Source organism: Bidens hawaiensis, unplaced genomic scaffold, assembly GCF_021521415.1.
Source record: "Bidens hawaiensis isolate Kalapana, Puna unplaced genomic scaffold, B.hawaiensis_p1.1 tig00020911_1, whole genome shotgun sequence".
NCBI lineage: Eukaryota > Viridiplantae > Streptophyta > Magnoliopsida > Asterales > Asteraceae > Bidens > Bidens hawaiensis.
In genome coordinates, this window is record NW_027493227.1 from 300,443 (window position 1) to 322,866 (window position 22,424).

Here is a 22,424-nt window from a genome sequence, read left to right on the forward strand (position 1 = left end):
AGTAACAAGGTCGGCTGTACACTGTTCCTTGACTGCCGGCTACGCACTGTTCCACCAACTGTAGGCTGCGCACGTCCCATCGTAAGGGTTGGTGAGTAGGCAGCGGCTAATAGTGACAAACAGTACTAGAGGGTGCTCCTCCTCGTATTGTTGTCGGTGAGCTGTCACCCTGTGATTGGTTCATGGGCTGTTCTGGTCAAATTGTCTGTTCTGCCCATACCTTAGTAGGTATAGTACGAAAGATCTTCCAGAAGCATACGGACTGGCTCATTTAGGCGGGAGTATTCCTGCCTTGCTCATTCCTTCATGTGACTACTGAAGTAGCTAATGCCTTGTGCGTGTAGCCTTGCTGTTAGTGCGGGTAGCCTTCCCTGATGGCTTGTATCCGCAGCTGCGGGAACAGGCGGGGTACTTCACCATTGGGAGGCTTTCCCTGCGGGTACAGCTGGCGTACTGCGCGTAAGGTTCTCTGAGCATGGTGGGATCCTGCTGGAGCAGTTGATTGTTGCGCAGACGTCCCTGTTCAAGGTGAGTCTTGCGGGTCCAACTGGGCTCTGCTGGGACCTACCTCTTCACCACCCTTACTTCTTGTGTGTAAACATGGAAGATTTCTATATTCCTGATAATAAACTTGTCTTTTTAAATGTTGGTATTGGTTGGAGTGTAAATGCGAGTGTCGGTACCGGTGCAAATTCGGGTGTCACCACGAGTGCAAATGTTGGTGTTAGTGGCGTGGGTGCATGTGCAAATATAGGTGATGGTCAATGTTGGTGTCGGTCGTAGTGCAAATGTGGGTGATGGTGCGGCTGCAAATGTTGATGTCTATATCTATTCGAACCAAATCCCACCAAATCCCAGCTGATTGACGTATTAGTTGATCCAAGTCAGCTTCGCTTGCTAGATCTAGCTCAGATCTAAATCTTTTTAAACCAAACCAAAGAGGTTCATCTTGTCATTTTATATTTAAACCTTTCTTTTTCTTTTATATTTAAGATAATTATTATTATATGTGTTTATGTATTCGATTATATTTCTATTTCTAATTTTTGTACATTTAACATTACAAAAACATGCTTATAACTTTTTTAATGATTTTTTTAAATATGGTATTAAACTAAATCTATAGGTTTAATATGAAAGATTTAAACTTTACTTTTATTTTCGTGTTTAAACTTGATAAACTTTTAATTCTTAGGGGTATTTGTTGTTAGAAAGTAATTATTCTTATATAGTAAATTTTTATAAAAATTATTTATGTATTTGTTATAAGTTTCTATTTTTTATACTTCAATTTTTATACTTCATTCTTCAATTTATAATTTTTTTAATAATTTTTTTAAAAAAATTGATCATATACAATTATGTAAAGTAAACACAATTATGTAATATCATATACAGTTTAAAAGATTTTAATCCTAAAAGTTATTTACTTTACCGCAGTACAAACTGTGTTCAAATCTTAATTTGTATAAAGAACTTCGATTTTGGTCTTAAGATTGTTTAAACTTATTAGTTTTGATTCAATAGTTTATTTTTGGCTTTTATTTTACAATATTTTTATTATCATTCACCAATCGTGAAAGTTGTTAGGGTTTCATGTGGAAAAAAGAGGATGATGTGGTGGTATGAGACCCACAAATATGTTTTTTATTATTAAGAAAAATGTCACGCCAGCAACAATACTAACGTTGTTAGTGCTCTATTAGTTAAAGAGTGACAACAAAAAAAGAGTTAAAGGTTGAGAGTGGTGGATAACATTTCTTTAGTTGAGAGTGTAGCCGGCCAAATGATCAAAGTTGCGAATTTTAAAATCCAATAAAACTATTATTTATTTATTTTGAACGGCAAGATAAGATCGTATTTATTACTTAGGCTAAAAGACCATCCATAGTAGAGAGCTTTGGGGCGACGTCTTGACCCAAATTGCCGGAAAACACTACCCCCTGACCGTTTTGGGGTGCGTTTTGGCGATGAACGTTTTGTATAAAACGTTGGTGTAGCTCAATGCTCATGGTTCAAGAAAGAGCCATTCAACGGCTATGTGCATTTTTTAAACCCTTAAATCAAATTATATATATTAAAACTCAATTCCAATTTTTCTCGCATCTAACATGATCTTTTTACATTTTTCTCAAACATGAAGATGCCATTCTACCTTTTCTCATCGTTTCCTCAAAGCCATTCAAAATGTAACCCGTAGAAAACAAGGGTTATTCGTTGACTAATTTTTTAAAATTAAGTGTTCTTGTATTACTTTTTTAATATGAATTAACTTTTAGATTACTTTTTTGTTATAGAATCAATTACTTTTGGGTTATTTTGGTGTGAAGTTGCATTTATAGAAAATTATAAGGTAAACTATTCAACTGGTTGAATCTCCCGGTGTAACTCGGTTCAACCGGTTGTACCATTTTTTAGCTCAATCCGTTACAAGTAAAATATCAGTTTTTAAAACATTGTGCTATCACTTTCAACAATTGTTATAGAAATAAAATATCAATACTAATACATTTAACACAACTATCAATTCTCAACCATTCAATTTTTCATACTGCCACTTTTCAACCATAGGTATAATAAATTATCAATACTAATACATTTATGCATGCAAGTTTTGTAATATTCGTGTTATATTATATTCAACATATAAGATACGTCTCTGCGGCGAAGCACGGGCAAAAAAAACCTGTTTAAATCAAAATGTATCATTCTAGGGGAGGAAGTCATCTCATGTTCCCTATTTTTTTCTCCCATAACATTAGTTTTTATCATTTTTTTGGGTTTTTTATTTTTCCACAAATATGAAGGTGTCATTCTACTTTTTCTCGTTTTTTTCCCAAATGGCAAACCACTTAAAATAGAACCGGTAGAAAACTAGGGTTGTTCCCTTATTTCTGTGCCCCCCCCCCCCCCCAACCACACACACACTAATCCAACTTGATTAGTCAATCCAAACCTAATGATATATACAATCAAAAGCATTAGTCATCCTAAGTAAGGGAATACAACCAAACAAGACACGAAAATACCACATTAAGGTATGACAAAACTCGCAAGAAAATGATGAATTTTGCAATTTACTCTAAATTTTATCATAGTTTGTTTTCAAATCTTTATTTTGAAAAAGTAACACTATCAACTTTGTTTTCTCTATTTAAGGTAGTAAAATTTTTTACTTAATGTGACGTGTAGCCGATAACATGATTTTTAGTAAAATAATATTAACATTGTACCTTGACTAGAATGAAAAACAAATTTCTAACACTGTTGAAAACATTTTAGATCAAAATAATTTAGGGATGACAATTTCTGACACGACCCAAAATATAACTCGAACTCGACACGAAAAAATTTAAGTTTTTGGTCAGCTGAAACATCCTGTTATCTTAAACATGTTAACCGAACCTGACCCGTTTTAAGAATGAGTCAACCAATTTAAATACCCAATTCACCCTTCTTCCACCAGCTCCCTTTCATTATTTCACTCACCCACCCTACATATCATTATTTCACCCACCCTTAACACATCCTCCTACCTATCTGCCGATCATCAAAATACAAATAAATCTTTCAAAATGGGTTTTGATGATGAATGATGAATCTTTCAAAAATCTGCTGTCAGAGGTACCCATTTCTCATCTTTACAGTTAGGTTTACAATTTGGTACTCACATTATTAAAGTTGCTTCCATTCACTCGGATGATAATCGGTCTAAGCTTCATAAAGTTAGGAACTTGAATGATGCACTGAATCTGTTCGATGAAATGTCTCAAACACGCCCCCTGCCCTCGGTTGTTAAGTTTAATTAATTAGCTGCTAACTGCTCTTACTAAAATCAAACATTACACTTGCTCTCTTCATCTTTTCAACCAAATGTGTGCAATTGGTGTTCCTCTTAATGAAGTTATCATTAGCATTGCAATCAAGTGTTGTTGTCAGTTGCATCGCATCAATAACCAAATGTGTGTAATTGGTGTCCTTTTTTGTCATTTTACATCAATAAGTTAAACCAAACACTTTTTAAAAAATAACTTATTGACTTATGTTAATCCAAACACTTTTTTTAAAACTCCTTATCAAATACTCGCAAGACCTTTTCACTCTTTTCATCTTAAATAAAAAAAAATCCCAAACACACCCTAATTATTGACAAATCTGTTAAGAATAAATATTCATGCTTTATACATGTTAGTACTATTATTATTTACGGTGTTATACTGCTGTTTTTGACACCATAGTCTGCAACACTCACTCTATAAGTAGTTTAATTATTAACTAATGTTAACTTTTACTATTTTTTAATTATATCACCCTAATCATTTTTATTTATTCTATAGTTATTTTCATTAAAAAAAATTATACGAAAGTTAAGTTTTTGTTTACAATGGGTTATATATTTATTTATTTTTTTCACTTATTTTTAAGTTTTATCATATTAGATGCTAAAGATATGATAAAAAAAAAATCACCTAAATGTATACTATATATACTATGCCAGTGAATGAAAGATTAAAATGTATACTATACTATGCTAGTAAATACAGTTAAAATACTTTTAAGAATGCTAATCCAAAAATGGGTACCATATCTTATCTGTTTGAAATCCTTCCGGTCCTCTTTTTTAAAGTTATGAGTAATCCCAAGGAATCAAGGATACTGAACTCTGCAACTAACCTGTAAGATACGATATGGTCATAAAATTCATATTCCTCATTGCATACATGTAAAGATAATATTTTTAAAACAACTCACCAGGGATACAAGTGTCTCTTAACCTGCACTCGCCTATTTCTCCCGGCCTCAGTTAGTGATTCATTACCATGTGACGAATTTGACTCACAACAGTCATGAATGAATAACTTGGCTTTATCCATGCCACTAATGGATAAGCAAAGCGATTCGATCCTAGATGAGCATCGAGGCTTTGCATCTTGTTTCTGGAAATATTTTATGAACCCGGTCCACCAATTTAATGAACATGACACAATGCACCAGATCTCGCTAATACCAATCTGCAAAGAAACAAAAAGAAAACAAACATAAAATACATATACGTACCAGTTAAGGATAATAACAATAAACAACTCTGGGGAAGAACAAAACAAGCAATTGTTACCTCAGACGATAATAGAGAAGAAAATTGAAGTGGACGTAGTGACATGCTTGGAACAAACAATGCCTTTTCGAAACTTACACCTAAAAAGTGAAAAATGAATATCATTGTAAACCTTAAATGTGAAGGGATCAATTCAGGCTATGTTATCACACACGGGTCATATAAAGCAAGCATTAACTATTTTACGTCTTAGAAAACAAACAAAAAGAATATACAAACATGGTATGTAACTGAGATACCTTGACAGGCGCATGTGTCCAATAGTCGCGGAAACAACAATTGCGGGTCCCTAACTGACATACAATTGAACAATAATATCTGCATTTTCAGTCAAGTTAATAGTATAAAAGAATGAACCATTTTCTTTTTGAGAAAGAGACAACAACATGTTCTAACCTGCGTGGATTCCTTTTTGGAGCATCTTTCTAGCCTGTGATCTTTAATTGCATAAGAAAAACAATTTGCACAAGCTTCCATACTTTCAGGACTATGTGATCCATCCAAATGAAACACGACTTTGACTTTCACAAGCCCGATCAACAATAATCTGGGCCCGTCCTTGTAAACTTGCGGTTGTTAGCCCTTTAATAAACGGCTCAGGCAAACAACTCTGTATCCAACCATAAATAGCGGAAATTCTCAAAATGAATTAAATATCGACAGGTGGGAAGCTCGTGTATGTTTGTTTCTTTAAAAAACGAACAAACATGAACAGAATTTGTTTATTCAGTTTGACCAATGAACTTGAGCACATGTCTCGTACATTCATTTATGTCGTGAACGTTCTTTCATTTAAATTTGTTTGCATTCATTTGTGTTCATTACTTTATGCTTGTTTAAGTTTGTATATATACGTTTGTTAATATAGTCATTTAAGTTTTAGGTTCATTACAATTTAGTCTAGTTTGAATAAGTTTTTAGGACCAACACATTGTTGTTCACATTTACTTTTTAAATGGTTTTAACTCAGTTATGTTCGTTCTTTAATACTGTTAACAAAATAACACAAAGTAACACGAACACGTTTATTTTATTAACGAACGAACATGGACAAGAAATCCTCATTCGATTGTTTATTTGGTTAAAGTTTAATGAATGAACACGAACATGCTCCATTCGTGTTCACTCGGTTCGTTTTACAAGCCTAAATATTAAAAGTGGCAACTCGAGAAAGTTTGTAAACGGGTCGGTTTGGGTCAAAAAGTTTATGTTTGACCCGTTCCTGTTTTTGCGGTGCTTACAGTCATCTCTACGGGTATCGCTTCAAATGAATAGATTATATGAAGATAGTAGATAAATGCATGTTATTCACAAACCTTGCTGAGTGGATGACTACCTTAAAACAATTAGAGACCTCTAAAGCCCTAATCAATTATCCATGTGAAAAGAAAGCCGAATTCAATCAACAGCTGTGATGGGATGGATTGGAGAGTGCCTTCAATCATTGAATTTGATCAATCGTTAACCCCTAACTATCACAAATTTAGAGCTGCAGTTAGTGTGCGACTATGGATAGTTATAAAGCATAATCGTTACCAATTAGAGAACGGATCCTATGTTGAAGATGAATGTGTGGCTGGTTAAGTTGTCGATTTTGCAACTGCCATCGCAAGGTTTAATTTAACCTGGAACAAAAAAGAGGTTGAAGAAAGTAATGAAATAGAAATTAGATGACGATTGAAAACCATAACCATAACCATAACCATTATAGATGAAACCGAAGCAATATTAATGCCAGAGGAGGCTGGATAGGGAGAGGAAAGGTCCGCCGGAGATGATTTGATGAAGCCAACGGGAACATTGAGATTTCGCCGGAAGATATAATGAACATTTAATGTTACGGCGTCTTAAAGAGAGACAAAAAATATAGATATAGATGATATTGAATTGTAATATATTATATATGTTCCAAAATTTGCAGTATAATTATTACCTAACATGTATAAATAGACGCTTGGTGCTGCAAGGCATCCCACTGGGCCAAGTGGCGGTCCGGCATTGTGCCACGTCAACGTTATGTTTTTTAGTTTCGTTACCGTAATGAACACAATTGAAACTTATTGAATTTATGTTGGCTCGCCGCCACAAAGCCCGAGACTAACAACACCCGAGTTTTACCGACCTTTTTATTTTACTTCCAATACCGTAATGAACGTAACCGAAACTGACAGAATTCGCGTCGACTCACCGTTTCAACACCCACGACCAACAACGGTCCATTTTTACCGACCTTTTTGTTTTTAGTTCTGTTATCGCATATACATAGCCTAGACCAACCAAATCCATGTCGACACACCACCGCAACGCGCCACATTCTAAATGTATAAAGTTTATCCCAAATTTTGTATGCATATATTGTATGATTGTCTCAAGAAGCATTATGGTAGTAATGTGTATTTCCTCTATACATAGACTTAAGTTGTAGATCTATGTGGCAAATATGACTTAATTATGAGTATATTACGAGTCGTTCTAGAAAATAAAAATAAAAAGGTAAAAAGCCATATATTGTATAGCATATTATTTTAAGCTTTTGGTTGCTATTATGCGTTTCTACAACTAACTTGATTCTCTGCAAATATATTGTGAGGATGGACCACCTAGCGTACAACACACGTATTCACAGCTCTCAAAAGGTTGTAGGTACTACACATGCTAGAATTGCCCAATCGCCCATTGATTCACAATAATTTTGGCCTAAAATGTTCTAACCATTTTGAGTCGTGGCTTCCATTACCCTAACTAACTTGACGGAAACATACTGAATTTGCATAGACTCATCACCTTAATGTCCAGGATTGACAACGTTCAGATTTTACCAACGCTCGGGTTTAACCGATCGACACCACCCCATTGGTTCACCACAATTTTTATAATATTTTTGCATTTATATTTTATAAACTTTTAATTCTTCTAGTGTTTAAAAGTGTATTTGTTGTAGAGAGTAATTATTATTATAGTTCAAGTAAATTTATATAATAAGTATTTATCTATATAGGTTCCGAACACATTTGGAGAAAGACTGGCTGACTGACAGACTGAAATGGAATCCTAGACATGATTTCCGTTTTTAATTTAGTTTGAGCTCAAAACTGACTCAAACAAACTTTTTCTCTCAACACAAAAATTTCACGTCCAAATATCAAGACTGAAAAAAACCAAACCAAACTAAAAAAAATGAAACCTCAACTGAATGATTTAATTTGATTCTGAAACCGGATTTTTTCTTCAACCCAAATTGAACCAAATTCAAACTAGAAAACCAATTAATAATAGGGTGGGCTGTTTAACTGGGATTAATTGGGATTTTTTACCGTGCTTGCAACTGCAAAAAGTTATTATTTTTTGTATGGTAATGAGTTTGGGGATTAATCCCCATTAACTTGTATTAATCAGGTTCTAATCGGATTTTTACAACCATGCTTGTAGCTGCAAGATTATTAGCTTTTGAATGTTAAATGAGTTTTTCATCGGAACTCAAATTCATAAACGAATTACCAGTCAAGTTTTCGGATTGGGATAGTGATTTTAGAAAATTTTAGAACCCGAAATTTATTTATTTTTTCAGCCCAAAATTTTCAAGCCCATATAGTAAAACCGAAAAAAACCAAAACCGAAACTAAATTCTCAAAGATGAGAGGGTCAAGTTGCATAAATAATAATAATAATAATAATAATAATAATAATAATAATTAATAAATATTAATTATCTAGCGATTAAGCGGGATTAATTGAGATTAATCGGGTCCTAATCCGGATTTTTACGACCGTGCCTGAAACTGCAATATTATTAGTTTTTGAATGGTAATGAGTTTTTCTTCGGAACCCGAAATCCATAAGAAATTATCTTACAAATTTTGATAGTGATTTTAGAAAATTTCAAATGGTTTGGATACCCGGAATATATGTTTATAAATTATGAACTAGTTTTTAACCCCCAATGGATGTGTAAATCATTGATTACTAGTTTGGATCACCTCCTGATCTCACCTCACTAGGGAATGCTAAGGCACTCAATTGACTCGCTCACCTCCCGGCTTCGCTAATCACAACACACCCTAACGCACGAAGAAGTAATCTAAGGTTATTATATAAACAACATATTATAGACAAAAAGTACATCAAAGCTTAAATAACATTACAAATTTAACATATAACATACCTAAAGTCATTTTCTGCGAGTCGTCACTTTCGAAATCTTTCCATCCATTATATCATATGTCGGGACATTTAGAATCAAGTATTTGCATGATTGTGTGTTATTAAAAAAGTGGCTTATTTAAAAAAAGAAGTGTAAACGGGTATTGGATACAACTACAAAAGGTACAAAACCAAGTTCAGGGACCATTTCTGTAATAACTCAAAAGATAAAAGTGAATAACCAGCAACAGACGGTTTCACTAGTTATAAATAAATCTATTATTATTATTATTGTTATTGTTATTGTTATTCCTCCCATTCATTCTTCTCTCAAAACTTGAAACTCTGTTTCTGCTTCTTCTTCTCATAATCACACTTAAAACTCTGTTTATTCTTCCTTCTAAGCATAATGACCTCACTTTGTGTTCCCTTATTAGTCCGATCTAGCTTATTAAATAGATCTAGATCCACATTTATTCAAATCATCCAAGGTAAGGTCTTCTTCTTCTTCTTCTTCTTAAAGAAGATAATTATTAATTAATAATTTTGAAATTTTTTTTAATTTAATGATTATCTAATCTCTTTTCTCTTATTTATTAATTAGGATTTGTATATAACAAAAATAAAATTCAATTTTGCTATTCTTTCATTTTTTTAAAGCTTATTATCAATTATTATACCGCGTTTGGCAAATTACAATAAATAATAATAAGTGAGGGATTAAAGGATAAATATGAGATAATTACAAGTGGTATTTTGAAAACCATAACTGATTTTCCCCCATGTTTTTTCAAACCCCTGTTCTTCCTCAGTCAATTGTGATCTCAATTCAAAACCCTAACCCCATATTCATTCATTCAATTGCCTTCTCAATTCCCCTATTTCAATCTAGTTCGATTCAATACCAACACCCAATTTCAATCACTTGTTGTACTTTGTTTTTTCAATTATTTGATTCAAAACCCTCAAAAACCGAATCTTTCATCCAATTCGACTGTTATTGAAATGAATGATCCGACAAACGTTTGGCGACATGTTAATATCACCAGGAAGGAAAACCGAAAGAGTGAATCTGGTCAGTGTGTATATTGTGCGTTATTGATTTCCAATGTATATCCTAAAAAAAATAAGAGTCCATTTGTCTGGTAGAGACAATAGGTTTGTCCTAACCCTTATTCAAACCTGTTTCAGAGGATTTTGGATATGGGTAATCCTGTTGTGTTGAATGTTGTGAATCCGAGAGGTGTTAGGGAGAATGTTTTGAATGCTGCTGCTAATGATGGTATTGTGGGTGATGTTGCGATTGTAGAGAATGCTGTGGATGTTGCTGCAGATAATGGTATTGTGGGTGATGATGCAGTTGTGGAGAATGTTGCTGCTAATGATGGTATTGTGGGTGATGATGTGGTTGTAGAGATTGTTGTGAATGCTGCTACAGATGATGGTATTGTGGGTGATGATGCGGTTGTAGAGAATGTTGTGGATGCTGCTGCTAATGATGGTGGTATTGTGGGTGATCATGTGGTTGTAGAGAATGTTGAAGAGGAAGAAGTTTTGGTTCATAATGTGGTAGAAGAAGAGGTTGCTACTCTTGGAGAGGAAGATGTGTTGGTTCAAAATGTTGTAGAAGAACAGGGTATGAATCTGTTGGTGAATGTGGAGGGGCATTGCATGCTGAATATGCAGGATATGGAAGTTCCTGACAATGATGATATCATATTTCCTGAGGTTGCTGCTCCTGTTGAAGAGCATGATGAGTTGGTTGTTACTGCTCCTGTTGTTGAAAAGGAAGAAGAGTTGGTTCAAAATGTGGTAGAACAAGAGGTTGCTGCTCCTGTTGAAGAGGAAGATGAGTTGGTTCAAAATACAGTAGAAGAAGAGGTTGTTGCTCCTAATGAAGAGGAAAATGAGTTGTTTCAAAATGCAGTTGAAGAAGAGGTTGCTTCTCCTGCTAAAGAGGAAGATGTGTTGGGTCAAAATGTAGTAGAAGAGGAAGGTCTTTGGGATGAGGATGAACTAATTGCAGCTAAGGCGTTGCTCCTCCTGAGATTCCCAAGGTAAATGAGTCTGCAAATGTTTGTTTTCATGTATCAACACTTTAAATGTGTCTTGTGTATATGTTGTTGCTTTTGTTAGTTTTGGTTTTTTCATATGATGATATACATAGTACAAATTGATGATGTTGGAGTTTCCTGTAACAACACAGAGTAACCTTCGAGGAGTAATGTTGCCGAAGACCTTGAGAATTTTACCGTTGACAAGCGGAATGCGAATGAATGTATCAAAACAAACGACTTCGACACGGTGCAAAGATAGTCAATCCATGCCTACTATGACATCAAAACTTCCCATTTGCATCGGGATGAGATCGATGGAGAATTTATGATTAGAAAGGATGCGATACAATCGCGGACGGCGGAATTTATGGTAATGGAATTGCCATTGGCGACTTCAACAGAAAACGGTCGGGAAAGCTTAGTTCGAGGCATAGCAAGTTTCGACTTAAATTTCAAAGAAATAAAACTTCTATCGGCACCAGTATCAAATAAAATAGAAGCCAAATGATGGTTCACCAAAAACATACCGTTCACAACATCGTTTGCCACTTGAACTTGATTTGCATTCATCATAAAAGCTCGCCCTTGATTATCATGGTTGACTTGAGGTACTTATTGGGGAGGTGGAGGTGGTGCTTGTATGTTTTGGATGGGTTGGATGAGTGGTGCATTGAGTTGGGGAATTTGAGGTTGGTAAGTTTGAACTTGGTAGGCTTGGGTTTGGTGGTAGGGTACGGTCATGGTTTAGTTAGCAAAAGTGAGGCGAGGGCAATTGATGCGGAAATGGTTAGGATCTCCACAATTGAAGCAAGCTCGGGGTTGTTGAGGTTGGTTTTGTGGGTAGGGTGCATATCGGTTTTGGAAATTTTGGGGAAAGTTTCTTGGTTGGTTTGGTTGGTTAGGTTGGGTTCGTTGGGCGGATCGGCATGTGGTGTGAAGGTGACCAAGTCGGTTACAAATAGTACAATCGCGACAAGGCATGTTTGGTGGGTGGTGAAGTTGACAAGTGTTGCATAGCGGGGCTGGGTACCGGTATAGGGTCTTCGGTTTGGTGGTGGAGCTTGAGTTTGTTGTTGAGGTTGGGTAACAACAAAGTTTCGGTAGTTGGATTTGGGTTTCTTGTTGTTGTTGTTGTGACGGGATGAGTTGAAGTAGTTAATGGCTTGGGGTGCGGGTTCAACCTTGGCTTGCGGTGGGGGCTCGGGCTTGGCTTTCTCAATCAGTTTCTTGAGGGCCAGGGTACCCGCCTTCACATGATTTTCCGATAGCGCACCGGCTAAAGTGATGGCGTCCTCAAGATTCACGGGTTTGCTGCTCATAACGGAGTCCCGGATTTGCAAAGGTAAACCCCCAATGTATTTGTCAAGCTCGCGCTCGGTCGGGGTAACCAAGTGAGGGACAAGTATGCTCAACTCGTGAAATCAGAGTGAATAAGCGACGTTATCACCACTTTCTTGTTTTAGGTTCCAAAATTCTTCCTCAAGCTTTTGGAGCTCGTGTTTTGGACATAATTTCTTCATCATAAGCGCCTTGAGATCGGCCTATGGAAGAGCCATAGCCGTTTCCGAACCTTGGAGGTGCATAACACTACCCCACCATGTTAGAGCGGTCCTTCTAAACATGCTTGACGCGAAATTTGTCTTTTTAGCGTCGGGGCATTCGTTGTGTCGAAACACACTCTCCATAGATTCAAACCATTTCAACAAGGTAGTCGCACAGTTGGTTCCAAAGAACTCAGTTGGGTTAGTACTAGTAAATTGTTTATACAAGTATGATGCGGGTTTGGGTTCAACGGGTGCAACAACGGGTGGAGGTTGGGTAGCTTGGATTTGGGTTATAAATTCGGGAATCACCGCGGCCATTTGCTTGACTACAAAAGCCGGTTAGAGTTCTTGCGTGGATGACGGCTGACCGGAGGCATGCTCAAAGTTTATAAAGAAAATGGGATAAGTTTGAGGTAAAAGAAATGAATATAAAGGTGTATAAAATAAAATAAGATTTCGATTTTTGATTGTGAATCCTAGAGTTAGTAAGGAGAAGATGTTAGTGTTAGATAAAATGTAAAACTTTGTATATAAATAACAAAACCGTAAACAAAACGTAAATGATTTGAGATGTTAAAACTTGAAAATTTGAGATTTTGAGGTTTATAGAGTCGGAAAAATCGTACATGAACCACCATAATTTGATATTCCGACACTAAAAATATTTACAAAACACCACGTTGGAATCTAAACATGTGTACGATCCACCGCGACCTTTTCATGTTTTTAACTCAAATAACAATAATAACACAATAAATCGAGATACAACGTCATGTCAAAACACTAGTCCACGAACCACCGTAGTTCTATTGTTTTAACACCGAAAATAGGGATGGCGACCGGAACGCTCGCATTCGACTAGTTAAATTATTGACATGTATAAATTTGTGACCTAGAAAACGAGCACTATAAATCACCTTCGATCCATGGAATCTTTTTGTCAAATGGTCGTTTTATAATGTCTCGTTTCCTATGATGGTTACAAGCCCTATATTAACGCAACCTTTAAGGGATTTGAAATAACGGGATCCAAGTTAATCTTGTAATTCATAAAATACAATGAAAATCTACTTTTGCGTTTTAAGATAAGGATACCTTGGAAATACTATGAAAGTGTGTGTATGTGAACATTTAGGATATTGGTGAATTTTAAACAAGTTTATAAATAACATGCGATATGAACAATCAATTATAGAGTAAACACGTATAAGCACACGTATAGGACCCTAAGCATAACAATACTAGGTCGTTACATCTAACCACTTATCCTATTGTCAAGGCTCTGATACCACCAGTCACACCCCGACCAAAGGCGGCGGAACATGCCGGGGTGCAATGATTGCTCATAAGCGCATGACACTATTTAAAGCGAAAATATTTAACAAACTCATTTCATTTCACAACATCGAAAATGTCACATAACAATATTCATGAGTCAAATACAACAACAAATAAGAAAAGTATAGCAAATCAAATATTGTTCGTTTTGCTAATATCCTAGAGGTATCAATGTCGTTTTCTTGAACTCCACAATCAACCTAGATGCAAACCCGTAGCAATTCATAAGTTTGAGCACGTATATATATAGTAATAAAAGCCACAAAACTTGTATACAAACCAATAAATAAGGGCAATAACTTGGATAAATAGATAAAATCGCTAATAGAATTACGTTAGCGACACCTTGCTATAAGGGGATGCCAAATAGTCTAGGATTTCATAGTTATCGTTAATTGCATTACGTTAACGACACCTTGCTATAAGGGGATGCCAAATAGACTAGGATTTATAGTTCCACCAACCGAAAGTGATCAACACATAGGCATATAATCATAGAATACCAAATCGAGCATTTATTTAAGTAAGGTATACAATAACGTTTGTGGTTTAAGACCCAAATATAAAACATCTAGTTTAGATAAGATGAAATATCACCCCCAAAACAAAAGATGGAAAACGGGGTATGAAGTACTTACATTCAAGTAATAAACTTGAAAGATGATAATTTGGAGATTTGCCGTAACGACGAGTTTAACGTATGAAGCCTAAATAAAAGAAAGTCTTGGATTTAGAAAGGTTGTCTTGAAGATCTTTAAATAAAATAATTGTTGTGAAAAGTAAACAGTTAAAGTTCAAGGTTTAAAATGTAACTATTTAAGAATTTATAATAATAACACTTTAAAAATGTAAGTTTGCTCGAAACCGGGTTAAAGTATCTAACCTTAATATTTACTTAACCTATGTTAAGTAATAAGGTGGGAAAAATGCAAAGATGCAAGTTTCTTAGGGATAAAGATACTAAAACGGGTTTTTAACGAGTGTTCGGGTTGTTGGTTCGGGTCTTGATAATTGGTCAAACCCAAAGTCAACTTTCCAAGATATTAAATGTTATGAGATAACTCATAAAAACTTTTTAAGACTTAACCAAGTATGTAGTTCTATTGATTTAGAACTAACAACGCACGTTAAGCGAGTGTTCGGTTTTGTCGGTCCAAACTATGTTATGAGATCAAGTTGGATCCAACAATTCCAAGTACTTAAGAAAATAATTAAAATCAGTTTAAAAATGATTTTTAAAGAAATATACAAGTCTTGAAACACACTTGTGTGTCTTAAGCGAGTAAAAATCGGTTTAGTTCGGTTTGGTTCGGTTTTCATCTCACAATACGTTCCTTGATGGTTTTCATATGCCCAAATATCAAAGAACTTGTATAATAATTCATAAATGGTGAAACTTAAGTTTTACAACCAAAAAGTTAACAAGAAAGTCTTTTAAACAAAAGTTCGGTTTGGTTCGGGTTCCATCTCACAATATGTTCCTTGATGGGTTCCACATGCCCAAATATTAAATAACTTGTAAAAATGATTTTAGAAACTTAAATCTAACATAAAACATGTTTAAAACAATTATTTAACAGACCTAGTAAATAAGTTCGGTTTACGGTTTGGACAATTTACGGTTAAACCGAGGTTAGTCTCTACAAACCCACACCATGGAACTTCATAAATATGACAAACAAACTAAAAAGAGTAGAAGTTAAACAAGATTAATATGTGCAAACAAGTTATATAAGTGTATATATATCAAGGACCACGAAAGTACTACATGAAGCCTTGCCTTACGAGGTCCAAAACTTAACCAACCGGAGTCAGAGAAGTAATTATCAAAGGTAACAAGGGGTGTGTATTATATATATGTTGTGCCATCAAGCTTCAAGTAATAAGAATTAGTTAGAACAAGGTTAGCTTTAGTTTGACCTTAAGTAGTCAAAATAGCAAAATGTTGAAGATGTATACTTGAATTTGAGAGAGTTTGGAGAAGATGAACAACCAAAGTGGTGTATGGAGCCTTGCATTTATAATGGAAAGAGTATGGTTCATTCAAATAGGGTAAAGATGCATGTGATGGTTGAAATGGTCAAACAATTTTTTGGTAAATGACAATAATAGTCCCCAAAGTTTGTTTTAAGTCATTTTCAAGGCGGTTTAAGGACCGAAAAGGATGTTTTCAAGACCCAACAAGTGTAAAACAATATCGTAACATAAAATCCAATATTTTATATATCATGAGTTTCGGTTTACAAAACGGGTCGGTTTACAACATAAAACAATACAAATACGAATACAATCGAGGCCCAAATTTAACAAATGTCACATAAACACTAGTTTAAACCAAAATGTATCAATGTTAGAGGGGAGGCAGTCATCCCATGTTCCCATATTTTTTCTTTCTAATGTAACATTAGCTTTCTTTAATTTTTTTGGGTTTTTTATTTTTCCACAAACATAAAGATGTCATTCTACTTTTTCTCATTTTTTCCCAAATGCTAAACCACTTAAAATAGAACCGGTAGAAAATTGGGGTTATTCCCTGATTTCCGTGGAACACGACCCGTCACGACACGAAAAATATAAAATATAGGTTTTTTTTCGATTAACACGATCCGTTTTCTTAAAAATGTTAATCCGAACTCGACCCATTTTAAGAATTGATCAACCCAAACCCGACCCGTTAAAAATTTTAGAAGTATTTATTTATTAATACCATCTATCTCTCTCTCTACTCACTCTTCTCTCTTTTTATCTCTCTCTCTCTCTCTCTCTCTCTCCCATCACCATACCTCCCCCAAAAAGTTGAATACACCTGATAATACTATAATTATATAAATAAAATAAAATACTAAAGTAAAGTTAGGTGGTTTCTTATTAATTATTGACAAATCTATTAAAAGTAAATATACGTACCTTATACATGTTAATGTTATTATTATTATTATCATTATTATTATTTACGGTGTTATATTGTTGTTTTTTTTGACACCTTAATCTACAACACTCACCTCTATACAAGTAGTTTAATTATTAATCAATATTTTCCTTTTATTATTTTTTAATTACATCACCCTAATCATTTTGTTTATTCTATAGGTATTTTCATTAAAATTTTTTTTTCCATTTTTGAATGAAAGTTAAGTTTTTTTTACAATGGGTTATATATATATTTTAATTTTTCATTTATTTTTTAAGTTTTATTATATTAGATGCTAAAGATATGGTAAAGAAAAATTTAACAAACGATATGAAAAGAAACAATATAACCTTGTAACCTACAAAAACAACATTTACAATATATTTATTAATCATAATTCACATAAAACTAATGTAATTATGTTATTACTGTTTCAATCCGTCTTTTACACAAGCATCTTTAGCCTAAACCCTAACCCGCTTTATTTCATGTCAGGTCGTATCGCAGATAACATATCTATAAAGTATGTATTATTGCACCATTATGTTTATTATGTTTAAGTTTAATCAATTTTTTTATAACAACCGTAAGTTCTTTTAATATAAATAACATTGAATTGTAATATAATATATATATTCCAAAATTTACAGTATAATTATTACCTAACATGTATAAATAGACGTTTGGTGCCACAAGGCATCCCACTGGGCCAAGTGGTGGTCCGGCATTGTGCCACGTCAACGTTATGTTTTTTAGTTTCGTTACCGTAATGAACACAATTGAAACTAATTGAATTTATGTTGACTCGCCGGCACAAAGCCCGAGACTAACAACGCCCGAGTTTTACCGACCTTTTTAATTTTAGTTCCGATACCGTAATGAACCTAACCGAAACCGACTGAATTCGCGTCGACTCACCGTTTCCAATCCCAATACCAACAACGGTCGATTTTTTTTACCAACCTTTTTGTTTTAAATCTGTTACCGCAAATACATAACCTAGACCAGCCAAATCCATGTCGACACACCACCGCAACACGCCACATTCTAAATGTATAAAGTTTATCCCAAATTTTGTATGCATATATTGTATGATTGTCTCAAGAAGCATTATAGTAGTAATGTGTATTTCCTCTATACATAGACTTAAGTCATAGATCTATGCGGCAAATATGACTTAATTATGAGTATATTACGTGTCGTTCTAGAAAATAAAAAAATTAAGGTAAAAAGCCATATATTATATAACATATTATTTTAAACTTTTGGTTCCTATCACGTGTTTCTACAACTAACTTTATTCTCTGCAAATATATTGTGAGGATGGACCCACCTAGCTCTCAAAAGGTTGTAGGTACGACACATGCTAGAATTGCCCAATCACCCATTGATTCACAATAATTTTGGCCTAAAATGTTCAAACCATTTTGAGTCTTGGCTTCCATTACCGTAACTAACTTGACGGAAACATACTGAATTTGCATAGACTCATCACCTTAACCTCCAGGATTGACAACGTTCGGATTTTACCAACGCTCAGGTTTTACCGAGCGACGCCACCTCATTGGTTCACCACAATTTTTATAATATTTTTGCATTTATATTTTATAAACTTTTATTTTTCTGGTGTTTAAAGGTGTATTTGGTGTAGAGAAAGTAATTATTATTATAGTTCCAAGTAAATTTATATAATAAGTATTTATCTATATAGGTTCCGAACACATTTGGAGACTGACTGGCTGACTGAGAATGGAGTCCTAGACTCTGACGATGATTTCCGTTTTTAGTTTAGTTTGAGCTCAAAACTGACCCAAACAAACTTTTTTTCTCAACACAAAAATTTCAAGCCCAAATATTGAAATAAACCGAACCAAACTAAAAAAAATGAAACTTTAACTGAATGATTTAATTTGATTCTGAAACCGGATTTTTTCTTCAACCCAAAATTTTCAAGCCCAAAATTGAACCAAATTCAAACTAGAAAACCAAAAATAAACTCTCAAAGATGGGGTAGGGACTACCGATTAATAATAGGGTGGGCTGTTTAATTGGGATTAATTGGGAGTTTTTTTTACCGTGCTTGTAACTGCAAAAAGTTATTATTTTTTGTATGGTAATGAGTTTGGGGATTAATCCCCATTAACTTGGATTAATCAGATTCTAATCAGGATTTTTACAACCATGTCTGTAGCTACAAAATTATTAGCTTTTGAATGTTAAATGAGTTTTTCATCGGAACTCAAATTCGTAAACGAATTACCTGTCAAGTTTTCGGATTGGGATAGTGATTTTAGAAAATTTTAGAACCCGAGATTTAATTTTTTTTTCAGCCCAAAATTTTCAAGCCCATATAGGAAAATCGAAAAAAACCAAAACCAAAACTAAATTCTCAAAGATGAGAGGGTCAAGTTGCATAAATAATATAATAATAATTAATAAATATTAATTATCTAGCGATTAAGCGGGATTAATTGAGATTAATCGGGTCCTAATCCGGATTTTTACGACCGTGCCTGAAACTGCAATATTATTAGTTTTTGAATGGTAATGAGTTTTTCTTTGGAACCAGAAATCCATCAGAAATTATCCGGCAAGTTTTGATAGTGATTTTAGAAAATTTCAGATGGTTTGGTTACCCGGAATATATGTTTTTAAATAATGAACTAGTTTTAACCCATAGACAACTGCTGCATATACATACCGTTATGCAGATAGGCATAGCAAACTGGTTGAGTATTAACAAGCACAATGTTAATACCCATTATTCTTTGTAAATTAATCTGAAAAAAAGGGTAGAAATCAGCTTTCTAGCTCATCTCTTGAAAGTTTAAAAGGTGTGCCTGATGCGCGAGGCTCCAAGGAAAGCGCATCAGGGGGCGCCTCATGTCAAAATTGGTCAAAGTTGGGATTTGTAGAAGGTTTATATGTGAAAACAACATAAGTGATGAAGAAATTCTGAAAGGTTTACTTGATAAATAGGTTTATATAAGGAAACCAGATTAGAGATATGCAGCTTCTGGTTGTAAACAACGCTTATTTGGTTGTACAAAATGACTCAAAATCTTGGATTTGAAACTGTCAAATGCAGTAGTAGTAAGAGTTATCACTTTTTTATTTGACTTAATGTTTATTTGGTTCGTTCGTAATAGTTAATAGAGGCTGCTGGTATCAACTTCTTGATAACTATTGCAACAACAATATTTTATTAAAAACATTACATGATCAATAGATACCCTGTTTGACATGGTTATTTCCGGCTTCTATATCCGTGCATGACAGGATAGTGGTGCCCAAAATACTAGAAAGAGGCAGGGACCGTGTACTGAAGAAGAGAGAAGTAACAAGTCAAAGAAGTCTGTTGACCCAACAACCCGTCCTGAAAATGTAGCATTGCTTGGTGAGAATGCTTCTCAAGAAGTTGTTGATGCTTCTGCTAACAAGGTACTCATTTTCATTCATTTTGCATTTTTTATGTTATTTTTTTCTAGTTGGTTGTCGTCGGTTAAGTACTGAAGTAACTGATTTTTTTCCAAACTTAATGAAAAGAAAATTTCTACTCTTTTATTTCCATATTTATTGTCCACAAACAAAAATATACACATTTTAAAACAGCAGAGTAATGGGAAAGTTAATTATATTTATCCCTTTTGATGTATGCCTATTTTGGTTTTATTGGTTTAAGTTTATTTCCCATTACATGAATTATTCCAAGTAACCTCGTCACCATTTTAATGTTTTTCAGAAGAAAGATAGACTTAAACGAGCCGAAAATAACAGAAAACTTGGTATCAAGAGATTGAAACTTCAACCGGTGATTAAAGAGAAAAAAATAACTTATTGTCGTCACTATATGAACGGAAGATGCCAAAGGGTCGTGCAATCGAGGTTCAGATTGTATGTTTTCGCATGAGGTAACCAATGAAAGTAAAACTCATTATTTTCCTTAAAAAGTTTGTTATAACTTATATCTATCATTCTAAATTTCATAATATCATATTTACTCTTACAAAACAGTAAATTATCATATTTGATCCATTTTATAGTAAATAAAATAAAAGTTGGTTATTTGTAAAAATCTGATTCATTGAATAAGCAAATATGAATAAATTTTAGTCACCGTGAAATTCGTAATCGTGTATTAGAAGTGTAAATATGATATTTTGAAGAAAAATACTATAAAAATCAACTTTCAGAGGGATGTATATCGAGTTAATGCTCTTTTGTTATCAGTTTCAGGCACTACCGAGTGAAGACTCCATAAATGAGTCAAACAAGTCAAAGCCTGAACAAAAAACGCCTTCAAATTCGGGTTCTAAAAAAGTAGAAACAAAGTCTTGCTTAGTACCCAAATCTGTTGATGTTAAGGTAGATTCTGCAGCCAAGGAAACTACCAAAATGCCCCTGTTAAATCAAGATTCTAAAGAAAAACCGAAAGGGCCCGCAGTGATACATGATTCTGAAAAAATGACCAGAACGCCCACGGTAGTCCCTCGTGGTATAAACTTTCTGTCGTTTGGTAAAAAACTGGTTTAGAATCCAGCTCATCTTCTAAGGTAGATTCTGAGGTCAAGGAAATTACCAAAATGCCCCCGCTAGTTCAAGAATCTGAAGAGAAAACGAAAGGCCCCCCGGTGGCGGTGGTACATGATTCTGAAGAAATTAGTCAAATTACCAAAACGCCCACCGTAGTCCCTCATGGTATTAATTTTCTGTCATTTGGTAAAAAACCTGATTTGGATAACTCAAATGGTGGATATTCGTTCAGAATCAGCAACCGAGTTGAAAGGTCTCGGATAAGCGATGTGGTTGGTGAGGGTTCGCGGTCCGGTCCAACGGTCAGTGTGGTCAACGAGGTCAAAGTTGACTTTTTAGCAGATAAAACGAGTTCTTCAAAGAACCCAATTCCTATGATGTCATTCATGTCAAGTACTTCACAGAAGTTGCTTCGGTCAACTTTAGCTTTTGCATCTGAGTTAGACTCGGGTGTAAAGTCAAAAGTTTGACCATTATCGGTCAGGAAGATTTTAACAATGGAAATTGTGAAATGTAATCATTTGTTTCTCAAAAATTGCTAATTTTTTTTATTCTTGGATTTTTCATGTAAATATGCATATGCGATCTAACTGTAAGTAACATATCTATATTACTTATTTTTAAATTATTTATGACATCGTCTGATTTTAAAATCGGTCTGTGTAGGCCGGTTCGATGACCAGTACGATTATGAATACAATTCGGGTTTTAAGTAACGTTGTCATGGAGCTTTGACTATATATCTCCTTATGAGTAATCGTTGTGTTCCCTATAAAAATTTCGGA

The 22,424-nt window shown here is 34.4% G+C and overlaps 1 protein-coding gene, 1 long non-coding RNA gene and 1 pseudogene across 3 annotated transcripts; 2 read left to right on the forward strand and 1 right to left on the reverse strand.

The window, feature by feature from the left end:
• Positions 1-6,437: 6,437 nt before the first annotated feature.
• Positions 6,438-6,979, reverse strand: LOC143562112 (uncharacterized). Its single transcript, XR_013140423.1, has 3 exons — positions 6,820-6,979; positions 6,653-6,741; positions 6,438-6,588 (listed from the first exon to the last, which is right to left on the reverse strand). It is a non-coding gene; the product is annotated as an uncharacterized LOC143562112 (long non-coding RNA).
• A 2,834-nt stretch (positions 6,980-9,813) lies between these two features.
• On the forward strand, positions 9,814-11,461 carry LOC143562113 (uncharacterized). Its single transcript, XM_077050019.1, has 2 exons — positions 9,814-10,837; positions 10,892-11,461. The coding sequence occupies exons 1-2, from the start codon at positions 10,460-10,462 to the stop codon at positions 11,315-11,317; spliced, it is 804 nt and encodes a 267-aa protein (XP_076906134.1). The 5' UTR covers positions 9,814-10,459; the 3' UTR covers positions 11,318-11,461.
• Positions 11,462-20,775: 9,314 nt separating this feature from the next.
• Positions 20,776-22,327, forward strand: LOC143562118 (uncharacterized; annotated as a pseudogene). The gene is made up of 2 exons (XR_013140426.1): positions 20,776-21,017; positions 21,337-22,327. The product of XR_013140426.1 is annotated as an uncharacterized LOC143562118 (transcript).
• Positions 22,328-22,424: the final 97 nt, after the last annotated feature.

Bases quoted from the DNA above. Each gene is read 5' to 3' on its own strand.
- LOC143562113 (XM_077050019.1), top strand. From the start codon at position 10,460: ATGGGTAATCCTGTTGTGTTGAATGTTGTGAATCCGAGAGGTGTTAGG. The intron at 10,838-10,891 runs GTTGCTACTCTT...GTAGAAGAACAG, and splicing joins ATAATGTGGTAGAAGAAGAG to GGTATGAATCTGTTGGTGAA.